At 43.8% G+C, this 24,864-nt stretch overlaps 1 protein-coding gene across 4 annotated transcripts in view; it reads left to right on the forward strand.

Moving 5' to 3' along the window:
* Positions 1 to 24,864, forward strand: part of ACOT7 (acyl-CoA thioesterase 7) — a 104,946-nt gene that overhangs the window by 37,014 nt on the left and 43,068 nt on the right. For all 4 annotated transcript variants that reach the window (XM_075060198.1, XM_075060199.1, XM_075060197.1 and 1 more), the window contains 2 exons: positions 7,320 to 7,434; positions 12,817 to 12,903. In XM_075060198.1, coding sequence (XP_074916299.1) covers positions 7,320 to 7,434; positions 12,817 to 12,903 — 202 coding nt within the window. The remainder of the gene's footprint in view (positions 1 to 7,319; positions 7,435 to 12,816; positions 12,904 to 24,864) is intronic.

A 24,864-nucleotide genomic window follows, 5' to 3' on the forward strand; every position in this document is an offset into this window, starting at 1 on the left:
GCTACTCCACCACCTTTGCCTTTCTTCCTGTCTTTTCTAAACAGCACATAGCCTTCAATACCTGTACTCCAGTCATGAGTACTATTCCACCAGGTTTCTGTTATCCCTATAATATCCGGTTTCACTTCCTGCACCAGTACTCAGGTGTCTCCTTCCAAGAACTCTGGCAGGGGAATTCTCAAATGTGTTGGTGAAAAATTATTTCATCTGGGCAGGAAAGAGGATTCATATTCCTTTTAACTGGAAAAGATTTGTTGAGCATGGAGCTGTGATCTCAGTTACATCTCTCACACTTAACACATCTCTTCCTTTCTGCCTCCAAATCGGAATAAGTTTATCTGATATTTGACTTTTCTTCCAGAGTACTGAGGACTTGAGTCAGTTTCCCAAACATCCTCTCCTCTTACCTTGCCTGAAAGGACTTAAAATCCCACTCCTTCTGTGACCTTTTATGCAGTTTGTCAAGTTCAGTCTTTGGTCATTTTAGAGGGTTTCAAAAACCCATTGTAACTTGTCATGAAGAGCATTTGCTCGTGCAGAATCTTAAGTGTACAAAGAAAATCCATGGAAAGGTTCCACTCAGAGTTTGGAATCTTAAATTGGGTCATGAAACTCTTCTTTGAGTAGAAGAATGATCAGAGCCCAAATAACAATTTGAAACAAGAGGTTGATGCCTCATTTAGATGATAAATGAGGTTTCATCATTACACCATCCAAACTTAATTGAGTTCTTTACAGATAGGCCTCTGGGGTCTGAATGAGCTGGCTGATGCATCTTGGTTTTGACTTAGTTAATATAATGTACTAAAGTCTCCAGGAAAAGCCATTGTTGTGTCTGATATTGGCCTGATAATGGATGTGCTACTGCCAGGAAAATGTCAATTAGGACACTAGGTTACCTTTCACGTGTTCCCCTCACACGTATGACTGTGCACTCCAAATCAAAATAGCAGGGAATGATCTGTCTACCTAGTACTTAAACTCTTCTTACTGTGAGAAGCTGCTGTTGTCTAAGCTGCATTCTCTTCAGGACTGTTACTGATATAATTTTGCTCAATTTATTTATTGTTTGGTTCTTTTGGGTGGGTGAGAGAGGCAAGGAGACCGTGTGGAAAATTTCAACCTAAAAGGTGACTGCTTCAGGAAGTTGTGTGTGGAAGGTGGCTTGTAAGAGAATAGCCTGAAGTGTGGCAGATGTTGTTAGATACCCACTCCAATATGGCTTGGTCTGGGACTTGACTCCTTCAGGAGTGGTCAGCACCATGTGTAACTCCACCATGTTCTCCTTTCTGAGTTCTAGTCTTGTGATGTGATGAATGCTCATTGACTCACCAAATACCAGGCTTCTCTATAGCCATTGCTAATGTGTAATTTATGGAGAAAGTTACACTTCGCTCTGTTCTGAGCATGTCTCTAAAAATGCCATGCTAAATTCACTATCCATAGGACAAAGTCCTCTCTAGTGACTTTCTGATGTGTGCGACCAAAGTTATCTGCACACCTGAACCGTGAGTACACTGCATTGAATTTGAACTAATAGGTTCCTGTTGTGCTGCACATCTTCCTTATGAACAGTGGGCAATCAGACTTCCAACTGGAGAGAGGCGATTCTCTTCGGACAGAAGATTTTAGACATCTTGCTTTTGTTGGGCTCTAGAGTGGCATCTGTAGGACCTATTTGCTGGAAATGATGGAGATAAAAGTTGATCTTGTAGGCGACCTAGCCCAGTCCTCAGGACAAGTGCAGGAATTCCTCTGTCCAGGGCATCCAAAATTTGCCCTAGTGATGATTACTGTACATAGGCAACTTGGTAGGAGCCAGAGAACTGCCCCTCATTATATTAGCGTTGAGCAAGTTCAGCTGCCTGCATCTCAGCTATAGAGGCATGTTTTTTCTGATCAAGATCAAGTGCTGCATAACAGGACTTGTACTGCCCAATGCAGATTGTTTGAAACTAGTTACTGAACATAGTGCTGGTATCCACTATAGCCAGCAAACCGATGTGGAATGCAGTGGCCACCAACACTTCACTAACCTACTCCGTTAGATAGTACGTAAACTTCCATTAGAAAGTTTCTAATCTTGTTGTTGTGATACTCTAGTTCCACCCACCACTCAATGGCTGAGGCTGGGCACCAGTTTCCTGCTGGCTTCAAAATGAGAAGCACTTCTCTATCTGGACACTGTTTAAATATTAAACCCTTCTTACTGTTAACTCACTATTGATACATCATAAGACTTGTAGGGGCTTTCTTCCATGCTGGGAATGGCAAATGGCACTCTTCTTCAAGATGACTGCCACCATTAGGGAGCTGAGAGAGTTTTGGAAAGCTAGTTCAGTTAGAACGCTGTGCTAAATGGTTGTACCTCTTTTTGGAGTCTTCACTGGGTTTCTCCAGCACTCCCAAGCAGAGAACACCTAATAAGACCATTCTGCTGCCCTCTTGTAAACAAGCACTGACTTTGTTTGATAGGGCAGTGTCATGAGGCAATACAATTTTGCTGAAAGGATGATCATGAACTGATTAAAAGTAGCTTTGCACTTTATTGCGGAAGCAGAACTGTAGGAAGAAAACTAGGTAGACAGCACTAGGACAACAGACCGAATATATTCATGTGTATCCTCTAGTCTTCCTACAACCCCCCTCCAATCTTCAGGCAAACAATAATTTTGCCTGTGTGGCTTTTAAAAGCCTTGTTCAACTTTTCCCTGGGGAGAGCATTCAATAACTTCTGAGCAACAGTTATTAAAATAGTAAAGGGGGAAGAAAACTCTTTGACTTAGGTTTAGCCTTAAAACCCAAACAGTTATAATGAAAGAGGTATTGGAATGAAGCTAATTACGTTGGAGTGAGTTAGTATAGTTACTCAAATAGCTTCTTATGGGGAAGGGGCTTCTCCCTGGACTAATCTATTTTGCTGGAGGTAATAACCAGAAATTATAAGATTTAACTGATACTTCTGCATTGTTGGAAAGAATATGCAGTGAGAGGGGATTGTTCTTTAAAAACACACACTTACACTTCTGGGGGCCTGTTCTTAGTAACTGAAATGGACAAAGAATCCTAGCTGCTGAAGCTGTGAGTGGGCAGAGCTAGACTTGTTAACCTTGGAAATGGTCAGAATCTTACGTTTTCAGGCAAGTGCCAGAAGGTCCAGTCATATAATGCAAAGACATTTCCGCTTGCTCCACTGTGCTTAGTAGACCACCTAGTTGTTCTGTACAACGTATTGAGGAGCAGAGCAGCTGTGCGGCAGTGTATGCCACACCTGGCATGGAGAGCCATATCGAAAGCAGGGAAGCACTTGTCCCCTTGTGTGGTTGGCTGTGAACAGAAGCCATTTTAGTTTAATAGGACTTTGCCCCCATGGAGCACTGGGACAGGCAACTCTGTTTGAAATGGCTGTAATGAGCTCCCAACTTGTGCCCTGTGAGCGATAGCTACTGATCCTATTCCTTTGTCACAAAGAATGATTGACTAGGCGGCTAGTGCAGGTCAGTAGCTGGGCAAATGGGGGCATGTGCAGAAAGTGTCAATGGAGGGAGTTTTGTCATCCCAATATACTGAGTGTACAGTCCAGCAAGCCATCACTCCAGTGTCAGGGCTACATAGCTAACGGATGTCACTGCTTAGTATCCTCCAGGCTTTCAAGTGAAAGAGTGAGTACATTTGAGGATAGTATTACCAAGCTAACACAGCTATTCATTATATAAAGTTGAAATGCTCTTTCCTCTTTCTACAAAGGCATAGAATTCCCTTGCAAAAGACACTTTCAGCTTTTAAATCCTGCACCGCCCCACAACATCCTGATTGAAGAATATTTAATTTAAATAGTCCAGTTTAAATAGCTGGCATTCACCCTTGGCACAGGGACAGTGCGTTCCTTTATCTATACGCAGCCAGATACGTTGTGTTGATAAGTCACCAGGAGCCCATGTTTACCCATTTGTCTCCACAGATACCAGGAGCCGGTGGGGCAGGGGATGATAAAGGAGTAGATTTGTTTCAACTAGGAGCTGCTAGGGACAATTTAGTGAGATCAGTTGTGGTCTCTGAGTGAGATTTTTTCCCCCCTCTAGATAACTCTAGAGCAGGCCAAATTCTGGTCTGTTACAGTGACATAAATCCAATTAGTTCCAGTGGTTCACTAACTGCAGTGGAGTTTGTTACATTTCAGTGCTTGTGGCCAAGCAGGATTTGACCCAGCATTTACCTCTTATATTTCTGAAAACAAGACACTCTGGCACACGAAGCAGAATGAGATGCAGAGCAAAAAAGAACTAGATAAGTTCATGGAGGATTGGTCCGTCAATGGCTATTAGCCAGGACAGGCAGGGATGGTGTCCCTAGCTTCTGTTTGCCAGAAGCTGGGAATGGGCAACGGGATGGATCACTTGATGATTCCCGGTTCTGTTCATTCCCTCTGGGGAACCTGGCATTGGCCACTGTCTGAAGACAGGATTTGGGGCTAGATGGACCTTTGGTCTGGCCCAGTATGGACATTCTTATGTTCTTAATGTCTTTAGGCAACAATGGCAGCAGCTACTTCCTCTGACTCTCCCTGCAAAGCCTGGCTTGCCTGTGTCGAAGCTTAGTGGTTGGCACGGGTACAGCTACTCTGCCTGGGGATCATAGAGTGCAGGAAAAGCCTGAAGGAATCTCTGTCTGCTTTTAGGGGGATGAAAAAACATTCAGGGACAAGTCCTTCCAACAACCTTGTTTCCGCCAGGACTGAGTCCTCAGAGAGTGCTAGGAGGCAGCTGAGGGAGTGGACTTGGAAGGAATAGCCAGCAATGTGAATGAGGCTTCATCTGTAGCACTCTCAGAAGTGACATGAGCTGGCTCTGCCTTGGGGAGAGAGGACCCCAGGAGAACGAGTAACCCACATGCCAGCTTCCTTGTACTAAAACAAATTGCCTGTTTCTTTGATGGCTGGAGCGACATAAAAGAAACTTTGTACGACTCCAGCTCTGCCATCTGGAGCCAAAGCTTTCTGAGCAGAGCACCTGAAAGAGGGCAGCTTTCAGGTTTCCATTCAAGTCTCTGATCAACAATGTATAAGTAGCTTGGAACAACTGTTGGTTCAATATTAATTCACCATGTTATGAAGCATTGTGTTCCCCATAGGGGGATTGGGGTTTTAGCAAACTGACAGTGAAGCATCCTTGCTTCACCCAGAAAGGACAACTGTTGTGTTTATCTGTAGTTCAGCAGTTGTTCCGGGAAGTAGCCAGAGTTTAAGCCTATCTCCAGGATGTTCTCCTGCGGAATATAGATTTCAGAAGCACACCAGTGTCTTGATGCAAATAGTGAATGGGATCTTACCAAACAAGAGACTGAGAAACTGTACTTCAGGGTTTAGAGCTGACAATGAAAGAATGCTTAGCAGGCTGCCCCTGCTTTGCTGCAGTAAAGAGAAGGTGTTTGGAAATAGTATCATTAGTGGAAAATCACCCCTAAAGTCCAGGTTGATAGTTCTGTCCTACACTGCAGACACTTTCAGTCAAAACTCCACCAGAGCATTCCACTCTTTTCAACTAGCGGACGTTGCAGATTGTTCCGACTTGCCCGTGCGTGTTGGGTAAAGCCTTCAAAACAAGTTCTGTTTCTCGTTCCAATCGGGATTTAGGAATTACTTGTAATGGGAGTTGCACATATATTTTTTTCTTTATTCTTTTTCCACTCTCATCCATTGTCCTGGATGCTGTACACCCAAGGACTGTTTAATTTCCTCTTGTACAGGTCTGAGCCCATTATCAGTGCTTTCAAGGTTGCATTGTGTCAGAACACAAACAGGGCCTGTGTACTGATGCCTCTTCCATGTAATGCCTTTTGATAGCGCTTCTAGTTCTGTCCAGTCAGAAGCTAGTTTTCTAGCTCTAGTTGTGGGGGGGGGGGAAAAACAAAAAAAAGATGCAATGAAGAAAATGCTTGAATGTAGCTTGAGGGATTTTACAGAGACATTTTGCTGTTTGAAATGGATAAGTATTTGTTCTGTACCGTAAACGCTTTGGAAAGAGTTGGAAGTAACTGTACTTGACAGGTCTATAATTAAAACTTTTATTCTCTTTCAACTTTGAGATGAAATATCAGCAGCAAAATACTTCAGAATTTCATCATAACAGTGAATGATTCCTGAAAGGTATACTTGTCTCTGTTTGTAGCTACATGCTGCTGAGAGAAGAGTTCAACAAATTTTGTTCAAGGGCTGTCATGCAATTTAAAAAAATTGGGAATAGTCAGTAATAGAATACCATTTATTTAAACATTCTTGGATGTTTTTCACATTTTCAAATATGTTGATTTAAGTTTCAACACAGAATATAAAGTGTACAATGCTCACTTTATATTTGTTGTTATAAATATTTGCACTGTAGGGATAGCTCAGTGGTTTGAGCATTGGCCTGCTAAACCCAGGGTTGTGAGTTCAGTCTTTGAGGGGGCCATTTGGGGATTTAATTGGGGATTGGTCCTGCTTTGAGCAGGGGATTAGACTAGATCTTCTGAGGTCCCTTCCAATCCTAATAATCTATGATTCCATGAAAAGAAATGGTATTTTTCAATTCACCTAACACAAGTACTGTAGTGCGATCTCTTTATCATGAAACTTGAACTTATAAATGTAGAATTATGCACAAAAAAAGTTTTATTTTTGGATGCAATGTCAGACTTTAGAGCTTACAAGTCCACTCAGTCCTACTTCTTGTTCAGCCAATTGCTCAGACAAGTTTGTTTACACTTGCAAGAGACATTGCTGTGCCTTCCTTTTTACTTGCCTTGTTCCTTCTTAGAAAAAGTGCTAAAGTTTTATGTCACCTAAATGAAGCAAGGAAATCCATCAGTCTGAAAACCAACGAGGTATATGTACATCCAGGAGTGAATGAATTTTGTGAACAAGATGTGCATAGCCTCAGTTAGGGGCTGAGCGACGGGCTGCACTGAAGGCTGCTGAGTCTTTCCACCTGTTACACCTCTGAGGGCAAGAAGGCCTGACAGCAAGTGACTGATAAACACTAGAGATTCTAGCATAAAAGAGGAAACGAGTGGCTGTGCACATCACCCATTCCCCCCCCCCCCCCTCACATGCCAGTCTGGCACTCTGCGTCTTTGGCCCTGCACTAATAGTCAATGGACAGATCTGGTTTTATGTGATAACTAGGGCAGCCGTGGAATCTCTCAGCATCTGGCAAAGTAATGAGAGCCGTACCTGTTCAGCTGTGGGTCCCCAGTCACGCATCCTTTACCTTTCCTCTGACATATCACTTGTCTTTTAGCCAAGCAATACACTGTGTGACCTGTGTGTTCTTTCCCTTCAGTACGCATGGAAAGAGCTGGAGGAAGACGGAAAGAAACGCTATGAAGAGCAAAAACTGGAACGGCTGGTAACTAAACAGAGAAACGGAGACATCATCTTCCCTGTTTTCAACCCAGGTAATGCAGGCAGGCAGAGTGGAGATTTCTTAAGAAATCAGCTTGCAGAATTCTTCACACACTCCTTCTCTCAGGCTTCCAAACCAGTAGGATAAGACCGCATATTAACTTGGTAGAGCAAGGTCTTCACTGCACCAAAACGAGTTCTCCACCTTGTCCTTCCCATGACTCCATGTTGTAACTGAAAAAGGTTTTGGGCCCCATTCCTGTTTGCCTAAAAGAGGGGGCTGAAACCCCCCAAACTTGTTTGCAGACTCCAGGATGAGAGCCCGAGAGTCAGACTGACGTCTCCATCTCTGCGGGGCGGTTAACTTGGGACTCTAACTGAAAACTGTTCTGTAAGTTCTTCTAACATGCTGACTTTGGGCTGTGGTGTAGACCTGTACTTTACTGATAGGGACCCATGTTTCCTCTGAATTTTCAGCCTTGTTTTGTTACCCTCATACTGCTTAGAACATGTATTGACACACTGCTTGGGTATATTACCAATAACCAATTCTTTATAAAGCGCTTTTCATCCAGTGATCTCGGTCATTTACAAAGGAGGTAAGGATCAGATCTGCCATCTTACAGATGGAGAAACTGAGGCACAGAAGTGAAGTGACGTGCCCAAGGTCACCCAGCTGGCCAGTGGTAGAGCCAGGGATAGTCAAAGTCTGTTGCTCTGTCCACTAGGCATCACTGTCTGCCCTCTTCAGACTGTGGGGCATCCAGTTTAGCGGATGTGGAATGAAGTAGTTTTAAAGGCTAGCTGGGTACCTCTTCATGCACTCAAGATTAATGGAATGCCTCAACCCACCTTTCCATTTCCCCTCACCTCATCCTCCGGCCCTGGTAGACAGGCTTGGGAGGAACTTCTTCCATGACTTACTGGTAGAGGAAAATGGGTTCTTAAAGTTAATATTCGCTTGTTGGTTCTTCCTAGATTTTTTTTTCCATGCAAAATCCTGCTCAAACTGCAGATGGCACCTGTCCTCTCAGTCTGTAAACCCAGGAGTCATAGAACACTTTCCCTGGACTTACCACTGCTCCATATTCCTTCTTGTTACCTTGTGATTCCCTGGAGGTGATGTGTGCTCTAGGCATGCCTTCAAATAGACAGGCTCCTGTTCTAGGCTACAGGAGGGGCAGCCCTGCAATTCATTCTCTTCCTGTTTCTGCAAGACTGGCATTGTAACAGCCTGTGTTCAGCTCCCACCCTGATGTGTTCATCACACCTCGTGGCTGCCCGCTCCACTCAGATGTACGTGTAGCTATGCCAGACACACTGTCCTCTTACAGCCCGAGCCCACACATTCCTATCAGTACTTGACTGTCGGATGACCAGTTCGATTCCTGGCATACCCTGACCTTTTAAGGATGGTTCCCTGCTCATCCCTGCTTTTTAAAGGCTGTTCAGACCAGGATGTGATGATCTTTCCCTGGAGTTTGTCAAGATAAGGTATTGCCAACCTCAAGAGATCAAAGTCATGACTCGGGCTATCAATCGTGATTGGCCCCAAAAAATCAGACTAAAAAAATGAGTGGTTTTTTTTTTTTTAAATTGTCTTGACTTTTTAACTCCCCTCTATTCCTGTGCCAATGTGTGTGAGAGAATTTCAGGTTGAAAAGTCAATCTTTAATGTGCACAAAAATGCATACCTCTCCCTGGCTGCTCAGATGAAGACTTCACTTACCTCTTCCTGACCCCTGAGATAGGAGAAGCTGACATCCACCTAACGTTACTGTCTTCACCTCGCAGCAACATTTCTCTACCTCCTGCTGCCCAGGATCATCTTTACCTGTGTCCCAGCAACACCATTTCCCTGAGTCCCCCTCCTCCCTTGCCTCCTGCTGCCACAGGGCCCCCTCTGATCTATGCAGGCAGGGCAGATCTGTCCCCTCCCCAAGGCTCTCATACAGAGTTCTGCTTCTGTGCCTATCCCCATTGTGGGTTCTGAGGGTCTTCGTGCATCACTGTGACAGTGTCTGCTGCAGGGCCAAAATCCCGTGATTTGCAATCTGTTCCTGAGACTTGGAAACACTGCCTCTTTCCCTGGCTGTTCGGAGGGGAGTCTCCTTCCCACCACTACTCCCAAGATGTGGGCGCTGTCATTCCATCATTGTTCTCTGCACCCCCCTCAGCTTCCACCACTGCTCACCATGTCCTCTGCTCCCTTCCTCTAATTCATCTTTCAGTATCACTGCTGCTCCTCAGTCTGTCCTGTCCTGCAGCCTGAACTGTACAGTGGCAGCCATTTTGCCTGTGGCCAGGGCTTCAATGTCATTGAAAACAGTGGGAGGTGGCAGCCAGCCATCTTGCTGGCTTTAGCCCCAGTCATGTTAATGAGAGATGGTGGCCGTTTTGAATATTGGTGAGTTGGAAAATTTGTGAGTTGGGCCTGTCGTCATGGTTTTATAAGACAGGTGGTAAAAAAACAGCCCAAAATTGCTAGTCATAAGTGTGAGAATTGCAATACCTAGAGCTTGGTTTCAATAGAAAAACTTTCATTTCTGTCATCTGAATCTGTGTGTTGGGCGTTGCAATAGCATGGCTGTATGGCCTCACTCACTTACGCATCTTGCTCAGCTGTTGCTGGAGAATCAGGTTTCCCTCTGCGTGCACTTGCTGAAGAAACCCATCTTATGCCACTTAACATAACTCCTGGACTCGGCTAGCCAGTGCTGGAGATCCTTTCAGTGTGTAGCTATGAGATCAAATGCTCTTGGTTGGAGTTGTCAAGGTGTGTCTGGAGATCATCAGAGAGCATCTGGAACTCTCCTGGCATTCCATGAGGGATATTCTTATACTGGCTGTCCCTTCCGTTCAGAAATTCTGACTCACTAGCCAGCTTTGGGTTCCATGTCTGATTTCTTGCTGCCCAGGGTAACTTCTCATGCAATTCTAAAAGGCTCCCCCCATGCTGTACCCTTATTGCGTGTTTTGTAAGAGCTGCTTGTTTCCTCCTCACTCCTGCAAAGTGCCGCTTCCCAGGTGAGAGAGCTCACTTTAAGGAAGTCATTATCCTCCTGGAATGCTTGTCTCCAGTATTGCCAACAGGAGAATTTTCTATCGACTTATGCCTTCTGTAATCAGAAACCCAGATCTCTCCATGTACTCGGGTAGGAGTGTGTCTGCCCATCACTGCAAAAGGGCAGTGATTTCCAGTCTCCCAGACGACTAGTCTCTAGGTAGGAAAACTAATAAGGACTGAACTAGGTTACTTACTATAGCCTGAGGCCTCCTGAGTTTGCCTCTTCAGAGACCACCTCTCCATCTGCCTTGATTGTCTTCAGGGAGCAGTTGGGTTTGACACTGGAAGTTCGGAGCACTGAGGAGCTGAGCTGCTGCGCTTGGCTATTTATAGCCCTCATGTGGCATAGCATGTGCAATCCAAGAGTGTGCATCTGTGGATTAGAAAAGATGCACAATTCTGGCTCTGTTCAAGTGTCTCTGGCTGCGAGTCTGCAGTCTAAAATAACGTTGTGAGATTTGAAATATAATTTGAGAAGCTGCTAGAGCATGTGACTAAGTAAACTTGTAAGTCCCTTTCTGAGTAGAGTTATGAAAGAGATGACATGCAGATTATTTTTGCCATTTTGAATAGAGGCTCTTTCTCTACAGCTTGTTAATTTTAACTACCTTTAAAATTTTGAGACCAGTACACGGTTTCAGGCATTTGAACAGTTGTTGCCTAGCAACAAATCACGAGGGGCTACTGTGTTCCTTTGGTCTCGTTCCAGAGCCCGATAGGTTTTTATAAACAGTTTCCCTTGCTATGCCACATGTCTATACCCAGGTGAAGATTAAATGACTTGTTAATTTTTTCAGCAGTGACAAACTTTCCTTAGTAAAGATCAGGAAAACTTAACTGTTTTAAATAAGTGTGAATGTTAGCAACACATCTGGCTGCATGCACAGCTGCTCTGAAAGCCGGAATATGTACAGTATCTGCCAGTGCTCGGCGATGAAGGGGGAGCTGGCATGCCTGTCCCTGCAACTACTGTCCCAAATGGCAGCAGTTGGAAATACGAGTTGGGCAGGCACACATTCAGACACTGGTATCAACACCTGTTTCAAAAAGTGAGGTGAGGAGCTGGGTAGATCAGGGGATTCCCGGTGGAACAGGAACCGTTCCTTGGCTTTTTAGCCACCGGTTCAACTCTGGCCCCCATTGGCAATGATGGAAAGCCATTAACTATCGTTTGGCTTGCTGTGTGAAATTGGACAAGGGTTAGACATCACCATCACAATAGACACTGATGGAAATCCTGAGTTGAAACGTATCTAGAACTGAATGGGAATGAAGGCTGACTTGAATTTCTACTCATGGGCGTTTCCTCCACGTTGGGCTGGCATGGAGAAGCCTGCCCGTCTGCTGTGCAGTAACTGTTCTGTGGATACACTTCATTCTTTATCCCAAGGAAGTGTCTGTTACCAACACTGAATTCCTTTACTGTCCAAGCCCATGAAGATAGAATTCTGTAACTTCACAGTGCACGTGGATTCTACAGACCTGCAGTTCTAGCACACGTGGGAGGGGGGTTGTTCTCCGTTATCTGTTGCTAAAAGAGGGTTCCTAGATAATGAAAACTGCTTATATACTTTTTCTTTTTGCTCTCCTTGCCTCACAGATAGACAGAAGAAAGGTAAGGCTATTTCAGTTAATTGATGCTGTGTTGTGTGGATGTAGCTAGAAAATACACATTAAGGAGAGATTTTTAAATGCTATTTGTTCTACTGTTACCTGGGTTATTGAGTTGAAGGCCATAATGGCAAGCAATTGTCTACCAGATTTACTTTTTTCTAAATATAAGCCAAAGTTAGTACAAACTTCTCACTGAATATAGGCTTTTAAGTGCAGTTTTCTTTATCATATTTGGGCAAAATCTTGCACTTAGACATTTCAATGCACCTGCATGTGAAGCACCATTGATAAGTTCAGATACCAGTAGCACCTGCAGTTACAAGTGGGTCCAAAAATAGGAAGTGTTAACACTGGGCTGTAGGCTGAGTCCTTTAACATATTGGTTTCCCAGCACATTATTTTCAGAAACATTTTTATGATCTGTGGCACTGAAACAAACACTGATTTTCAAATGTTAACTTGTTGTGAAGATCTAGATTAAAAATAAAGCCAAGTTTGTAGCTTAAGAAAGGCAGTTAGTTTGAGCACAGCGAACCTTTGTGTGTCAAATGGCCTTTCCTCTTTTCAAAAACTTGCTGACTTTAAATGTACATCACCATTTTTAATAAGGTAGTACAAAGATTTTGTCCTGTATAAGGTGAGCTAAAAGTCTGCTTCAGCCTCTTAATGGCATTCTTGTACGTCATTGGGAATTCTGATGATTAGAGTCCGAATCCTTTATGTAGTAGGTCTGACCTGTTTTTTCTTCCCATAGAGCCATACACTGTAGGTTATAGCCAGTCCAGCCTGATCCATCTGGTGGGCCCATCAGACTGCACTCTACACGGATTTGTACATGGAGGTGAGTAGCTTTGGTTTTACCATGGTTGAATAAAAGTGTGATGTGTAACTTTAGAACTGAACTGCCAGGCTATTGTTTAGCAAGAACTAAAATACAATAAATGTAAAGGCTCTTAATACCCAGCATAATGAAATCACACTCTGACTCCGGGTCCGTTTACACAGCCCATGGCAGTGAGCTCCCAGCCTGGGTCAGCAGCCTTGAGTTGGCAGGACTTGCACTAGCACTCTAAAAACCAGTTGTAAACAGGGCTTTGAAGCTGTGGCCTGAGCTGCAGCTTGAACTCTGAAGCTAGCCCTGTCCCTAGGCTTCTGAGCCTGAACTGTGGCCCACCCACAGCTTCGAAGTGCGATCTGCACAGCTATTTTTGGACTGCTAGTGTGATCCCTGCCAACCCAAGTCTGTCCACCCAGGCTGGGAGACTCATTGCCGTTGGGCTGTGTAAACAGACCCCAGGGGCTCTTAGAGAAGAAGGGAAGTGGGGAAAATACAATTTTTTTTATTTGTAGTGTGGTAGCACCTAGGAGCCCTTGTTGTGGCCCAGGCACTCGTGCTAGGCATTGTGTGAAGATATGAAGTGAGTCAGTCAGACCAGATTAGATTAGGCTGTGCTGAGAATTGTTAGAGGTACTATGAGCACTTCTCAGAGAGAAGTGTCTAAATTCGCATCTACATTGGCGTGTGATACCAGCTCTGCAAGTGTTGCCCAAGGAGAGCGTATTGCATATTCACAGTGATGCATCAATTCTAAATACACATGCTCAGGTTGTTACGTTATTAAATACATTTGTGTGGTATGTACTTCTATAGGAATTGGATTAATTAATGCCTGTACTGTAAAGTACTTTATTTGTATCGAAGGAACTGTTTTTCAGCTCTGATTTTCCTAGTACTTCAGTTTTAGTGACTTTAACTACAATAAAATTCTCTAACTGGTGGCACTGTTGCTTTGGGCACTGTTGCATGACACTTTCTCCTTACCTTCCCCCCTCAATGCGTCTTGATCTCTGGAATTCGGCTCACTTCAAACAGTAGTTTTATAATGTCGTTTCCATGCAGAAATGACTGCAACTTTTAATGTACCAATGTGTGAAACTTATTCGCTAATATGGAGTTTGATATCTGCATGAGCCACTACCGTTGGTATTCTGGGAGGATCAATAACAGTCAAATTCCTGTTAACTCACGTTCAGACTAGGAAGGAAAGTTTAGATGCTAAATTACTTTCAACTTTCTACAAATTGCAACACTTTTGTCAGTTTATGCAAAAAAGTCTCTACTGACATATGCTCACTCTTCAGCTGGTATTTGGGATCTGTTTAGCAGCAGCTTCACAATGCACCATTTACTTGTTTAGCATTTTGTGTATATACAGTTGATTCATAAGATGTGCTTAACATCAAGCACAGTCATCTACTACAGTAGAGAACAGAGCATGCCGTGCGGCAGTATTGAGACTGGATGAATGGAGTAATGGTCTCAAGATAATGGAGTGGTACATTTTTCTCATTTACCTACAAAGGAATCTGGAACTAAATAAATCAAACACTCCAGTGAAGCAGTAATTCAATAAATGCTTTCTTTGCAGAGCCATTAAATGGTCATGCCCCTTTATCTACATGGAAGGAGTGCAGAGTTACTCCTTGTGAAGTGTTAAAGTGCTGGGAATATTCAGCTAGCTTCTTTGTTTGCTAAGATGTCATGTTTTGCAAATGAAATGTCTTCATTGCTTCACTCCAATTTGGGGAACCAGGTGTCTTCCTCCTGTTGCGGCCACTGGAGGTGGTGGGTCTCAGGCTTTGGTCACCCCACCCTTCTCGGGTCAGGTAGTATTTTTTTGTTGTCAGAAGGGGGTCATGACACAATAAAGTTTGAGGACTCCTGGGTTTGAGTGATCCTAAAAATAATCCAAACAGTAATAGGGTTCTACATGTCAAACTTAACCAAGTCAAAATTACTTTCACTGCAATTCTCAGAGTGCAATCTCCCTGCCACGTGTCATCTTCCAAATGCCCCGGCAGTGTCTGTACAGCACGTAGCATGTAAAAATTTTTGAGTAAGGTTTTTTTAGCCCTCAAACTTAGTCAAATCATGTTTAATCAAACTTTCCAAAAAATTTTCTGGGCAGGTGACAGAAAATGGAAGTTAGATTGTTTCCAGTTTATCGTAACAGAATAGCTGCTTTTATTTCACCCTGTCTTAGAACAGGATCAAGCCATTGTTCTGGTTATGTTTATTTTCTGCTACTTGTCCAGTAATTGTTGATGTTGCTCACTAAGAATCTCATTTTCAGTCAGGGTTTGTGTAAAGTTACTGCAAGATGAAAAGTATCAGACGGGTAGCCGTGTTAGTCTGGATCTGTAAAAGCAGCAGAGTGTCCTGTGGCACCTTATAGACTAATAGACGTATGCTCCAATACATCTTAGTCTATAAGGTGCCACAGGACTCTTTGCTGCTTTTGAAAGATGAAAGAAGATGGTCCTTTGACTTGATTAGTCTGTCCTTTTTAAGAATTGTTTTCCTTTGTTAAATAACGCTAAAATTGGGGAAACAAAGGCTTAGGCAAATGAGATCCGCCCTCAGTGTCATCAGCCATGCCTGGCCCTTGGAAAGCTCTGTATATAAACTACAGCATATTAATGCATAAGGGTTCTGGCTTCTGGCAATGGAAGTATACACTGAGGGAGCAACAGTCTGGTGCCTTTGGCTATCAAAAGCTCTGCACAGTCATGTCTTAACCAGACTTAGCATTGCCAGTGTTGTAGATTTAAAATGTAAACGCCGTCTGGATAGATGGAACTCAAAGGTGAAGTGACCAACATCTAGCTCTGCAATACGGCAGAAACATGCAGCCAGCCATACCTCCACATTTAAGTCGGTGTGACTAGTTAAACTTTTGGTTTCTCCCATGTAGAAGAGAATTTGATAGCTGACGTGGGAATAAATTAGACCAGAGTTTAATTTAGTTTTTAAGTTGAGAGGTATGCCCTTAAGTACTGATCACATACGAGCAAATTAAATCTGGCTTAACATAAAGGAAGAGAGACTGTTGGATGAGTTGTAGGAGAAAGCAACACCCTTACTTTTGAGTTAACAAATTTAAATCCAACCTGCTAGTAAGCAAAACAAACTTGATGGCTCTACTTTCTCCAGTATAGAGATATAATCAGGCCCAATTCATTGCTCTCATGACAAGATCCAGAATGAGCAATCAGAGAATGGAAGTGTTACAGGAGTAAATAACCATTCCGTGCAGAATGATGTTGCTGATAGCACATTGTGAAGATGTGCACAGTCTGATTCCAGAACTTGTGGAGTGAAAGCCTTCAGTTTCTAGCACCTGCAATTTCAATAGGGTTTAACAGGCAAATGTATCCAGTTTCCTGCTCCTCTTCTGAACAAAAATGTAACTGTGGTATCATCACCAGAAACCAAGGTATAATTAGCAGCTGTGAGGGTCAAGTGGCATAAAGCAACAGATGCTGCAACAAACACAGCACCATGTTCTATTTAAAACCCTGTGTAAGTCACAGGGTCCTGGAAAAATCCCACCAAAGCTGTGGAGTGATGTCTGCTGTGAAAATGTGATGTTCAGTGTACTGTTTGAACCTTTTTTAAATTCATCCTCTAGCTTTAATCTGTACTTACAAGTTTTTGCCTTAAGAAAATTAATTTGAAACTTTACTGACTCATTCTAATTTGCTTTTGCATTTTCAAATGTCTTCAGCTGCTGCTCTTACTCAGTAAATACATCTGAAGTGAGAGCATTTTCCCCAAGCCCATGAAAATGAGGAGATTTTGAAATGGCTTTTCCCTGTTTGTAAGACATTGTAATATGAGCGCTTCCGCTTCCTAACTCTATCTTTGTCTGTCAGACATCTCCATACCCTTCAAATGGAGTGAAAAACAGCACTGCACTTGGTTCTCATTTCTCTTTCATATGCAACTGTGTTAATGTCAGCGCTTGGAAAGGTAAATGGTCTTGCTTTAGTCAGTCATACCATGAAGGGAGACGACATGCAAATTTCCAACCTTGTTCTACTCAGCCAACATAGATCCTAATCTGCAGCAGGCCTCGCTATTCTTGTCCTGTACCCCTGCCCCCCACGCTGCCGAAGTACTCAGTCCTCCCCTGCAGTTTCATTTACTGACTCATTTCAGCCAGCGGGATTGATGAGTGCAAACAAACATGAGGGAATGAGTGGTGACTGCCTGTATTCTTTTCTCCAGTGCTCCCGTGAGCAAATGGGAACGATGAAAATCTGTCAAACTCAACAGGCTACTTCCCATTGATGCCTAGAATGTTCCCTGGGACTCAGGAGTTAATCACGTGCTGGATTCAGAAGTGATCGCATTACAGATAGGCAGGCAACCAGACATGCCTCTGAGTTTTGGACATCACTTCACTTGGTCAACAAGAATTTGGGTCCCACGTAATATTAATAGGGTATGTCCATACCAGGTTGAATTTCTGCTCCTGTCTCTGCCTTGATGAACACGGAGGTTTTGAAATCAAGGGTTTGCTCTGTACGGTCTGACGGGTCGTGGTTTCTTCGTCCATTTTCTGAAATACTGAGCTGTGCTGCCCAGCTGCTGGTGGGCTCTGAGGGCTCAAAGGAGTAAACTAAATTCAGAAGAAAGGGAGTAACATAAAGCAGGCAACACTCTTTCCCACCTCTCATGCTGGCTTCAGTAGAAGGCTTCCTTCGTATGCCTGCTTCTGTAGGGAGGAGTGGAGGCCCTTTATTGCCCTGTTGGGCTGGGAATGCATATAAAGTGTTCAGTGAGCAGCTGGGAGCTTGTAACGGGACATTAACGTAATCACTCCTGTAGGAGTAACTCTTCGCTGCATGATTAGTTGTAGCTAGTGGAGAAATGAGCTGTTGCTCTGGAGCTGTGTGCAGGAACATGGATTTTACTGGGTGCCTGACCTGATGGTGCCAACTCTTGCAAGGTTTTTTTTTTTTCATTTTTTTTTCTGAAGTCAAGAAGGAGCAATCAGAGAATGGAAGTGTTACAGGAGTAAATAACCATTCCATGCAGAACGATGTTGCTGGTGGAGCTCAGCTTTCCTTTTAAAATGTCCCTTTCTAGCACTCATGGTTATAGAGAGAGGCTTCAAAATGGGATCTGAGTGATGCTGAAAGGTGTAAAACAGAAGGCAAATGAAAACTTAAAATTTACTTTGAAATTCTTTTAAAGCTACTATCGATTTGGGGGAGCCTGTGTCATGAGTTTTTTGAAAACTTGGGGATGGCAATATTGCTGGACTGCGGATGACCGAGTTAGCCACTGTAAGGTCTGCAGTTGGTCGACCTCATGCTGTGTAAGTCACAGTGGCTAAAACCTGTAACTATAGGGCTCTCATGGAGCCACTAACATCAAACCATGATTTCTTCAGCGCAACTGCAGTTGTGTATGTAAAAGTTGAAACAATGAGAGCAGTGATGGTGATTCCATTATTAGAGATTTCCTTAATCAAAAAGGAAGAAATATTGTATCTTCCAGCAGGTGAGTCGGTACCATTTGTGGTAATAATCAAATGAGTGATTAATTTGGCAACTGATCTTTGATTATCAGCAGTTAAGTATGCCCAATGGTCTGTGATGGGATGTTATATGGGATGGGATCTGAGTTACTGCAGAGAATTCTTTCCTGGGTGCTGGCTGGTGAGTCTTGCCCACATGCTCAGGGTTTAGCTGATTGCCATAATTGGTCGGGAGGAAATTTCCTCTGGGGCAATTGGCAGCGCCTGGAGGTTTCGCCTCCTCTGCAGCGGGGCCATTGGGTCAACTGTGCTGGGGATTCTTGCAGCTGAGGTCTCAACACAATTGTGGAAGACTTCAGAACTCAGACATCAGGTAGGGTTGTTATAGAATGGATGGGTAGATTCTGTGGCCCGTGTTGTGCAGGAGTCAGACAAAGATCAAATGGCCTTCTACTTGGGGGCTATGAAGTCTGAGGTCCTATATATACGACTCAGTCCATTGCCAAGCATGTCCCTCTGCCACCGGGGATTATGTATTAAAGTCGGGGAACATGAGCACTTCTTATAAAGTGAATATGCTGTTGTTAAGGAAGCGTCAACATCCCTTAAAAGCCCTGTGTATGTGTGGCCCTCTTAGGATCCAACTAGCTTGGCACATCCTAGCCTCTGTCCCACCCCCAAAACATATACCCACATTTAGCTCTGGTGGTGGATAGTTGGGACAGTCTCATGGCGTGCAGCCAGGGTCTCATCACCACTGGCTGAAGAAGAACTGAGAAGCCGCCAGCAGCTTGTTTCAGTTTGGGGGTTGGAACAGAAGAACGCATACTGATTAATGGCCCTACCTCCTGACAGACGCGAGCACAGTGGAATGGCTTCATTCAGGGGCCTTCTGCACGCTGAGACCCTCTGAGGGTGTCATAAGATAGAAAGGTAAGGAAAGGGGAACCAACACCTGACCAGAGGACCATCAGAGAACTGGATGTTTGAAATAGGGGCCAAATTGTATACTCAGGGTCTTTTGTTGTGTCCTCGGCTATGGTAACAAGCTTTCTCTAACTCATCTTATCTAAGATATTCCTACGAAAAGTCTGTGAGTACAAAGGAAAGCAAGAGTAATCGGCATAGGAGCTTTGTGTGTATTTACTGGTGTGTGATTGCTGCTATTTAAATGGCTATTTTTTAAATCAGACTGGGTTATTCATATTTTCTTAGTGGAGCCTGTATAATGTTTAACAATATTATTTCTGTATTCTCTCTTTTCTAATATAAAGCTTTCTATCAAAACTTGTGGAAGATCTTTTCTAGTAAGGCAAAGAACTTGCCAACTCTGTACAGGTACTGCTCCCTCCAGCGGGAAGACAGGAAGGGAAGGCAAGCCAGGCTGTTGGTATTATTGCATCTCAATTGTCTCACTGTAGGAACACCTTAATATACTCTTGGGGGACAGAGAACTAAGTTGCGTGGAAGCTCGGCAGCTAGGACCAGAGCAAGTCCTGGAAGGAGGGGGAAGGGGGTTATCTTCCTGCTTTTAGACTGCTCAAGTGATTGGAAAATCTGGGGTCCCCGGAGGGTTAGGGACACCAGAGAGAGAAGGGGGGTCAGGCCCTATCAATTCCTGACCTGGTGGCAGCCTATCAGATCTAAGCTGGAGATTAAGTTTAGAGGACTTTATGCTAGTACCTCATATCTGAACTCTAAGGTCCAGATTGAGGAATTATACTGTGACAGAGGGTGCGGAGGAAGTGGGGAAAGCAAAGGGGATGCTCCCAGAGGGACAACTTTTTATCCCATTACTTCTAATAGGGTAGGCATAGCTCAAAGGCTGCCAGGCTGCTTTGAATTGATAGCAAAACCACGGTGCAGGGCTGACGAGTTAAACTTGGGCAGAGTTAGTCTAGTTGCTTTTAATATTTGTCTCCCAGACTTATTACAGATGTTGATTTCCCATTCAGGCCTCACATGATCTGTTGCCTATGGATAACTTTAATGTTAATGGGTTGTGTGTATCCAGCAAGGGGGAAAGGGAGCCCTGTAAAGAAGCAAGACTTGGGGCCTAATTCTGCCGTCCTCCTTCTAGCAAATAATGCTCGGCTGTACATTTTCCACTTGCTTAGAGTGGGTTTATTCATGGAGGGTGGGGCCAAATCAGTCCTGCAGACTGGTATCCCCGAAGAATATTCCAGTCAGTAACATTGATGACAAATTGCACCTTGCTTTGCAAATGCTTTCTCAGCAAACAAGGCTTCTAGCCTGCTGCTCAGGCAGTCCGGATCGCTTGGAAGTCTAGTGGAAGGTTTACATCGTTACCAGGAATCAGGGCCACTTTGCCTTTTTAGCTGCTTTGCTGGTTTAACTAGAGCTAACCTGCTGTAGGAAATTGCTTTCCTTCGGCCAAAGGGGAGGCAGTGCAGACTGACTAGTTGGGTTAAGACTCTCTCATTTCTAATCCCTTGGACTGTGAGAGAAGAGGCAAATTCCTGCCTGTTAATGGTGTTTGGCGCCTGCTCACAAGAAGAAACTGCTGCATAAAGCCCATCTGGCTCCCTTCAGACTGGACACGACTCCTTTGTACGCCACCGGCACCTGGAAGAAGCTGGCTGTGAATTCAGAGTGCGAAGGAAATTCCATGTGTCTAGGAAGCGGCTGAGACTCTGGCCAGACCACATCAGAGTCCACTTTCTGTTAGAAATCAAAGGGAGTGAAAGGCTGGCTCCAGCAGGTGACGCTTCCTTGCCAGTGTCAGACGAGAGCAGGGTGATGGCGATCAGCGAAAGCAAGGTCTGTCGGGTCTGCTGACCCTTTCCTTGTTACTCAGTGTGATGGGTGCTGGGCACTACACAGAGGAAGACAGTCAACGTAGACATCCTGTGGAAGAAGGGTCCACACCTATAACGCTGACGTTCCCCAGCCTGGGCTTGGAGAGGCTGGACAGTAAGGGTTGGGTGTCAGTGACTTCTCATGAAGTGTGTAAATGCTTTAAGTCACGACGCTTGGCTCTGGAAGAGAGCTCTGGAGCACGTGTGTCTGTGCCCTGCAAGTGCAGTGTCTCTGTTTTACCCAGAGCTCCTTGCACACAGGCACTTGGCTGAGATTTCTGTGTGTAGCTGGTTCCTAGTAAGTAGCTGTTGTGATTTGAACAAGGGACTTGATGGGTCCTTTGGGGGTGTGATTAATTGGCTTAAGCTGAAGAGTAATGGGATGCTGCATTTCAAGCCCTCTTCTAAATCAGTGTTAATATGATTTTCATTTGTCTCTAACAGACTAGCAATAATGGCTAACATAGAAAAGCAGAGAGACGTGGACATGTCTCTTTCAGAGCTAGTCTGTACTAAACTGTTATCTCCCTCTCCAGAGCAATCCTTGTGCTGTGGAAGTGAACCCTGTTCTGGCTGATCAAGGAGATTAGCTAGATGAGAACCAGAATGTGGGATGGGGGATCTGCTTGTCCCACAACTAGCGCATGTGCGTTGTTGCTGCTATTGGTAACTGTATACATAACACTGGTGTTTCTGTGGGAGAGAACTTAAATCACTTGGCATGAGAAGTGGAGCAAATTCATAACTGGAACTCCAGTATACAGGATGGGATGCAAGCAAACAGCTGTAGCGCTAAGCCATACCTCATTATGACACCTCTCTTCATCCTTGCAAGCTACACTGGGAGAGCCTGAATATAAAAGCCACCTCTGGTGACAGTTGTGTTGGTGGCTTTTGTGCACATGAACACCTGTCCAGCGCAATAGACAGGCAGCCATTACACTCTTGCCATGGACCACTGGTGTGGTGGCAGTGAATCTCAGCCATAAGGCCAATTGCTTATTTCAACCATATTTCCTTAATAGTCCTCTTCAGTGGCTGCATATGCTGTTTGGCATTTCTGTCTCATCTGATGCAGGAGACTCATCTTGAATAGTGTGGTGTGTGGTCAGTTCTTGAGACACAATATCCTCTGTTTAACCAACCAACGCTTCATGCATATATATTGTCCCTGAGCCACCTGTTTCCCCGGAAGCTGTGTAAGTACTTGTTGGGCTTTGACTCCTTGTTAACCATTTTAATTAAACTCACATAGTGAAAGTCTTTGCAGCTTGAATGAGGCCTTAGTGTCTCTGGCTTGATATTTAATTCCAGAGGTGCTGAGTTCTAGTGGATTTTATAGATGAGTGGGAAGCACTCCTGAAGACAAGACTTCCGTATCTCCTGGAAGTAAAAACTACATAATTGTTTTTCTATTCTCCCCAACAGAAAGCTGTCTTGCCCAGAGCTTTGTCAGCACTTGGCAGCTGTTTGGTTCCTAAATCAATATATGTTTTTCTCCTGATTATTTTGGGTTTAAGGAAAGTTCAGCAAAGTTTCCCCTCCCGCCCCCTCCCCATCTCCCTTAACAGTAAGTTAACAGGATGCACAGTGAGTATCATGCACAGCAAATGGCAGTGACACTGTGTGTAGTGATAGGTAGGATAATATATTTAAAGCAGAATGAGATGATATCTGTAGAGTGAGTCAGAGTTTAGGTTTAATCCAGCTCTAACCATGGTGGTGATCTGCTACGGAAGAAAGGTAGAATAATCTCTCAAGTGTACCAGAGTGGGGTTAGCACACTAACCAGTTACAGGCCAGCAGTTTGTTTGAGTTTAAGGAGGCACTTACCTAGATGAAACTAAGCCAGTCTAGCAATCCATCTATCCTTGTGGTGACAGCTCCTGTTGTGAGGGGGAAGAGGGAGGGAGAGATACTTGGAATAAATTTAATCTAGATATTCAGAGTTTGAGTGAAATCCCAAGTCCTACTCTTGTTTGGTGGGGTGGCCTCTCTGTAGCAGTAGGAATCCTTCTGCTTGCTAACTGCAGGAACAGGCATCACTTAGCCTTTTATAGAGAAGTGCAGCAAGGCTCCTTATTGTAACAAACATGCTGCAATATTTCCCACTAGATGCAAGCAATGAGAATATACTAGAAAATACTTCTTGTGAATTAGATATAAACAATTAAAATATCTATATATGAAAATAGATAATTACATTTTATAAACTGTTAGCCCCACTTCAGAGGGGCTTATTTAAGTCGCCCATTAAAAACCTAGAAGGCACTTTGGGTGCCTTATATTATTCATAGATTCATAGACTCTAGGACTGGAAGGGACCTCGAGAGGTCATCGAATCCAGTCCCCTGCCTTCATGGCAGGACCAAATACTGCCTAGACCATCCCTGATAGACATTTATCTAACCTACTCTTAAATATCTCCAGAGACGGAGATTCCACAACCTCCCTAGGCAACTTATTCCAGTGTTTAACTACCATGACAGTTAGTCCAACCTAATCTCCCTTGCTGCAGTTTAAGCCCATTGCTTCTTGTTCTATCCTTAGAGGCTAAGGTGAACAAGTGTTCTCCCTCCTCCTGATGACACCCTTTTAGATACCTGAAATCATTTTGGTGTGTGTAGTGTTAGTGTTGGAATCGGGCAGGTATTCTGGTTTCTAGTGTGCCATTCCCTACTCTGCGGCCTGATTGAAACCCCTTTGACACGAACAAGAGTGTTCCTCTTGACTTCGGTGGGCTTTGGCTCAGGCTATTATGTTAAACTAAACCCTTCAATCAAAAATGGAATAAAATAAGTGAAATACTCTCGTCTAACCAGTCCTACTCTTCAGTTTTATAATGCTTACTGTTAGTTCTCTCTCTCCTTGAAACCTACCCCTGGCATAATGCCTCCAAATCATTCCCATCTGGCATTTGTTTTGGCAAGTGCTGAGCTGAAACTCCTATCTCTTCCTCCTCACTAAGCGCTGTTCGTTACCTCATTTCCCCCCCACGCCATTTGTCTGTGGTGTCTTCCCATCTGACACCAAGACGGTAAGCTGTCTGTATGGCACCTGGCAGCATGGAATGTAGGGCCAGGACTGGAATTACCAGGCACGGCTGTAACACAAAGAATAGTGACACGCTTCCCAATTCATCTATTACCCAGTTTTGGATTGGTAAAAGGGGAACATTTTCTTTGCTGTGTTGTCAAATTAAGGTTAGGCATTCTTCAGGAATTCCATACAGTAGCTCCTGTTTGAAGAAAAACATGACCTAGTCATACATCGGATGCCTTTGAAAAGTGTTTTTTTAAGGATCTATTTTTAACAATGTTTTCAAAGATAGTCAACATGCTGTCAAAACTTAAGATCCACAGATAGTTAAATGTTACATTCAAAAATATCTGCAGTTCCAGATGTTTGGATTCACGTTTAGGCCAAGTACGACTGCTTTTTTTAATGTGGGAAAGAGAAAAGTGACACATTTGAGAAATGTAAATCCTACAATTGTGTTCTCTTGAATTGCAAATCTCAGATTATAAATACGGAACATGAAATTCCTGTAATTTGCTGAAGTAATGTTTCCCTGGTTGGCAGCACCCATTGTTTGACCCATAAGAAAATGGCAAGGATTTCCAGTCTGAACCTGGAAAGAGGTGTGTACAGAAA

The sequence above is a fragment of the Chelonoidis abingdonii genome, chromosome 23 (assembly GCF_003597395.2).
Source record: "Chelonoidis abingdonii isolate Lonesome George chromosome 23, CheloAbing_2.0, whole genome shotgun sequence".
Lineage (NCBI taxonomy): Eukaryota > Metazoa > Chordata > Testudines > Testudinidae > Chelonoidis > Chelonoidis abingdonii.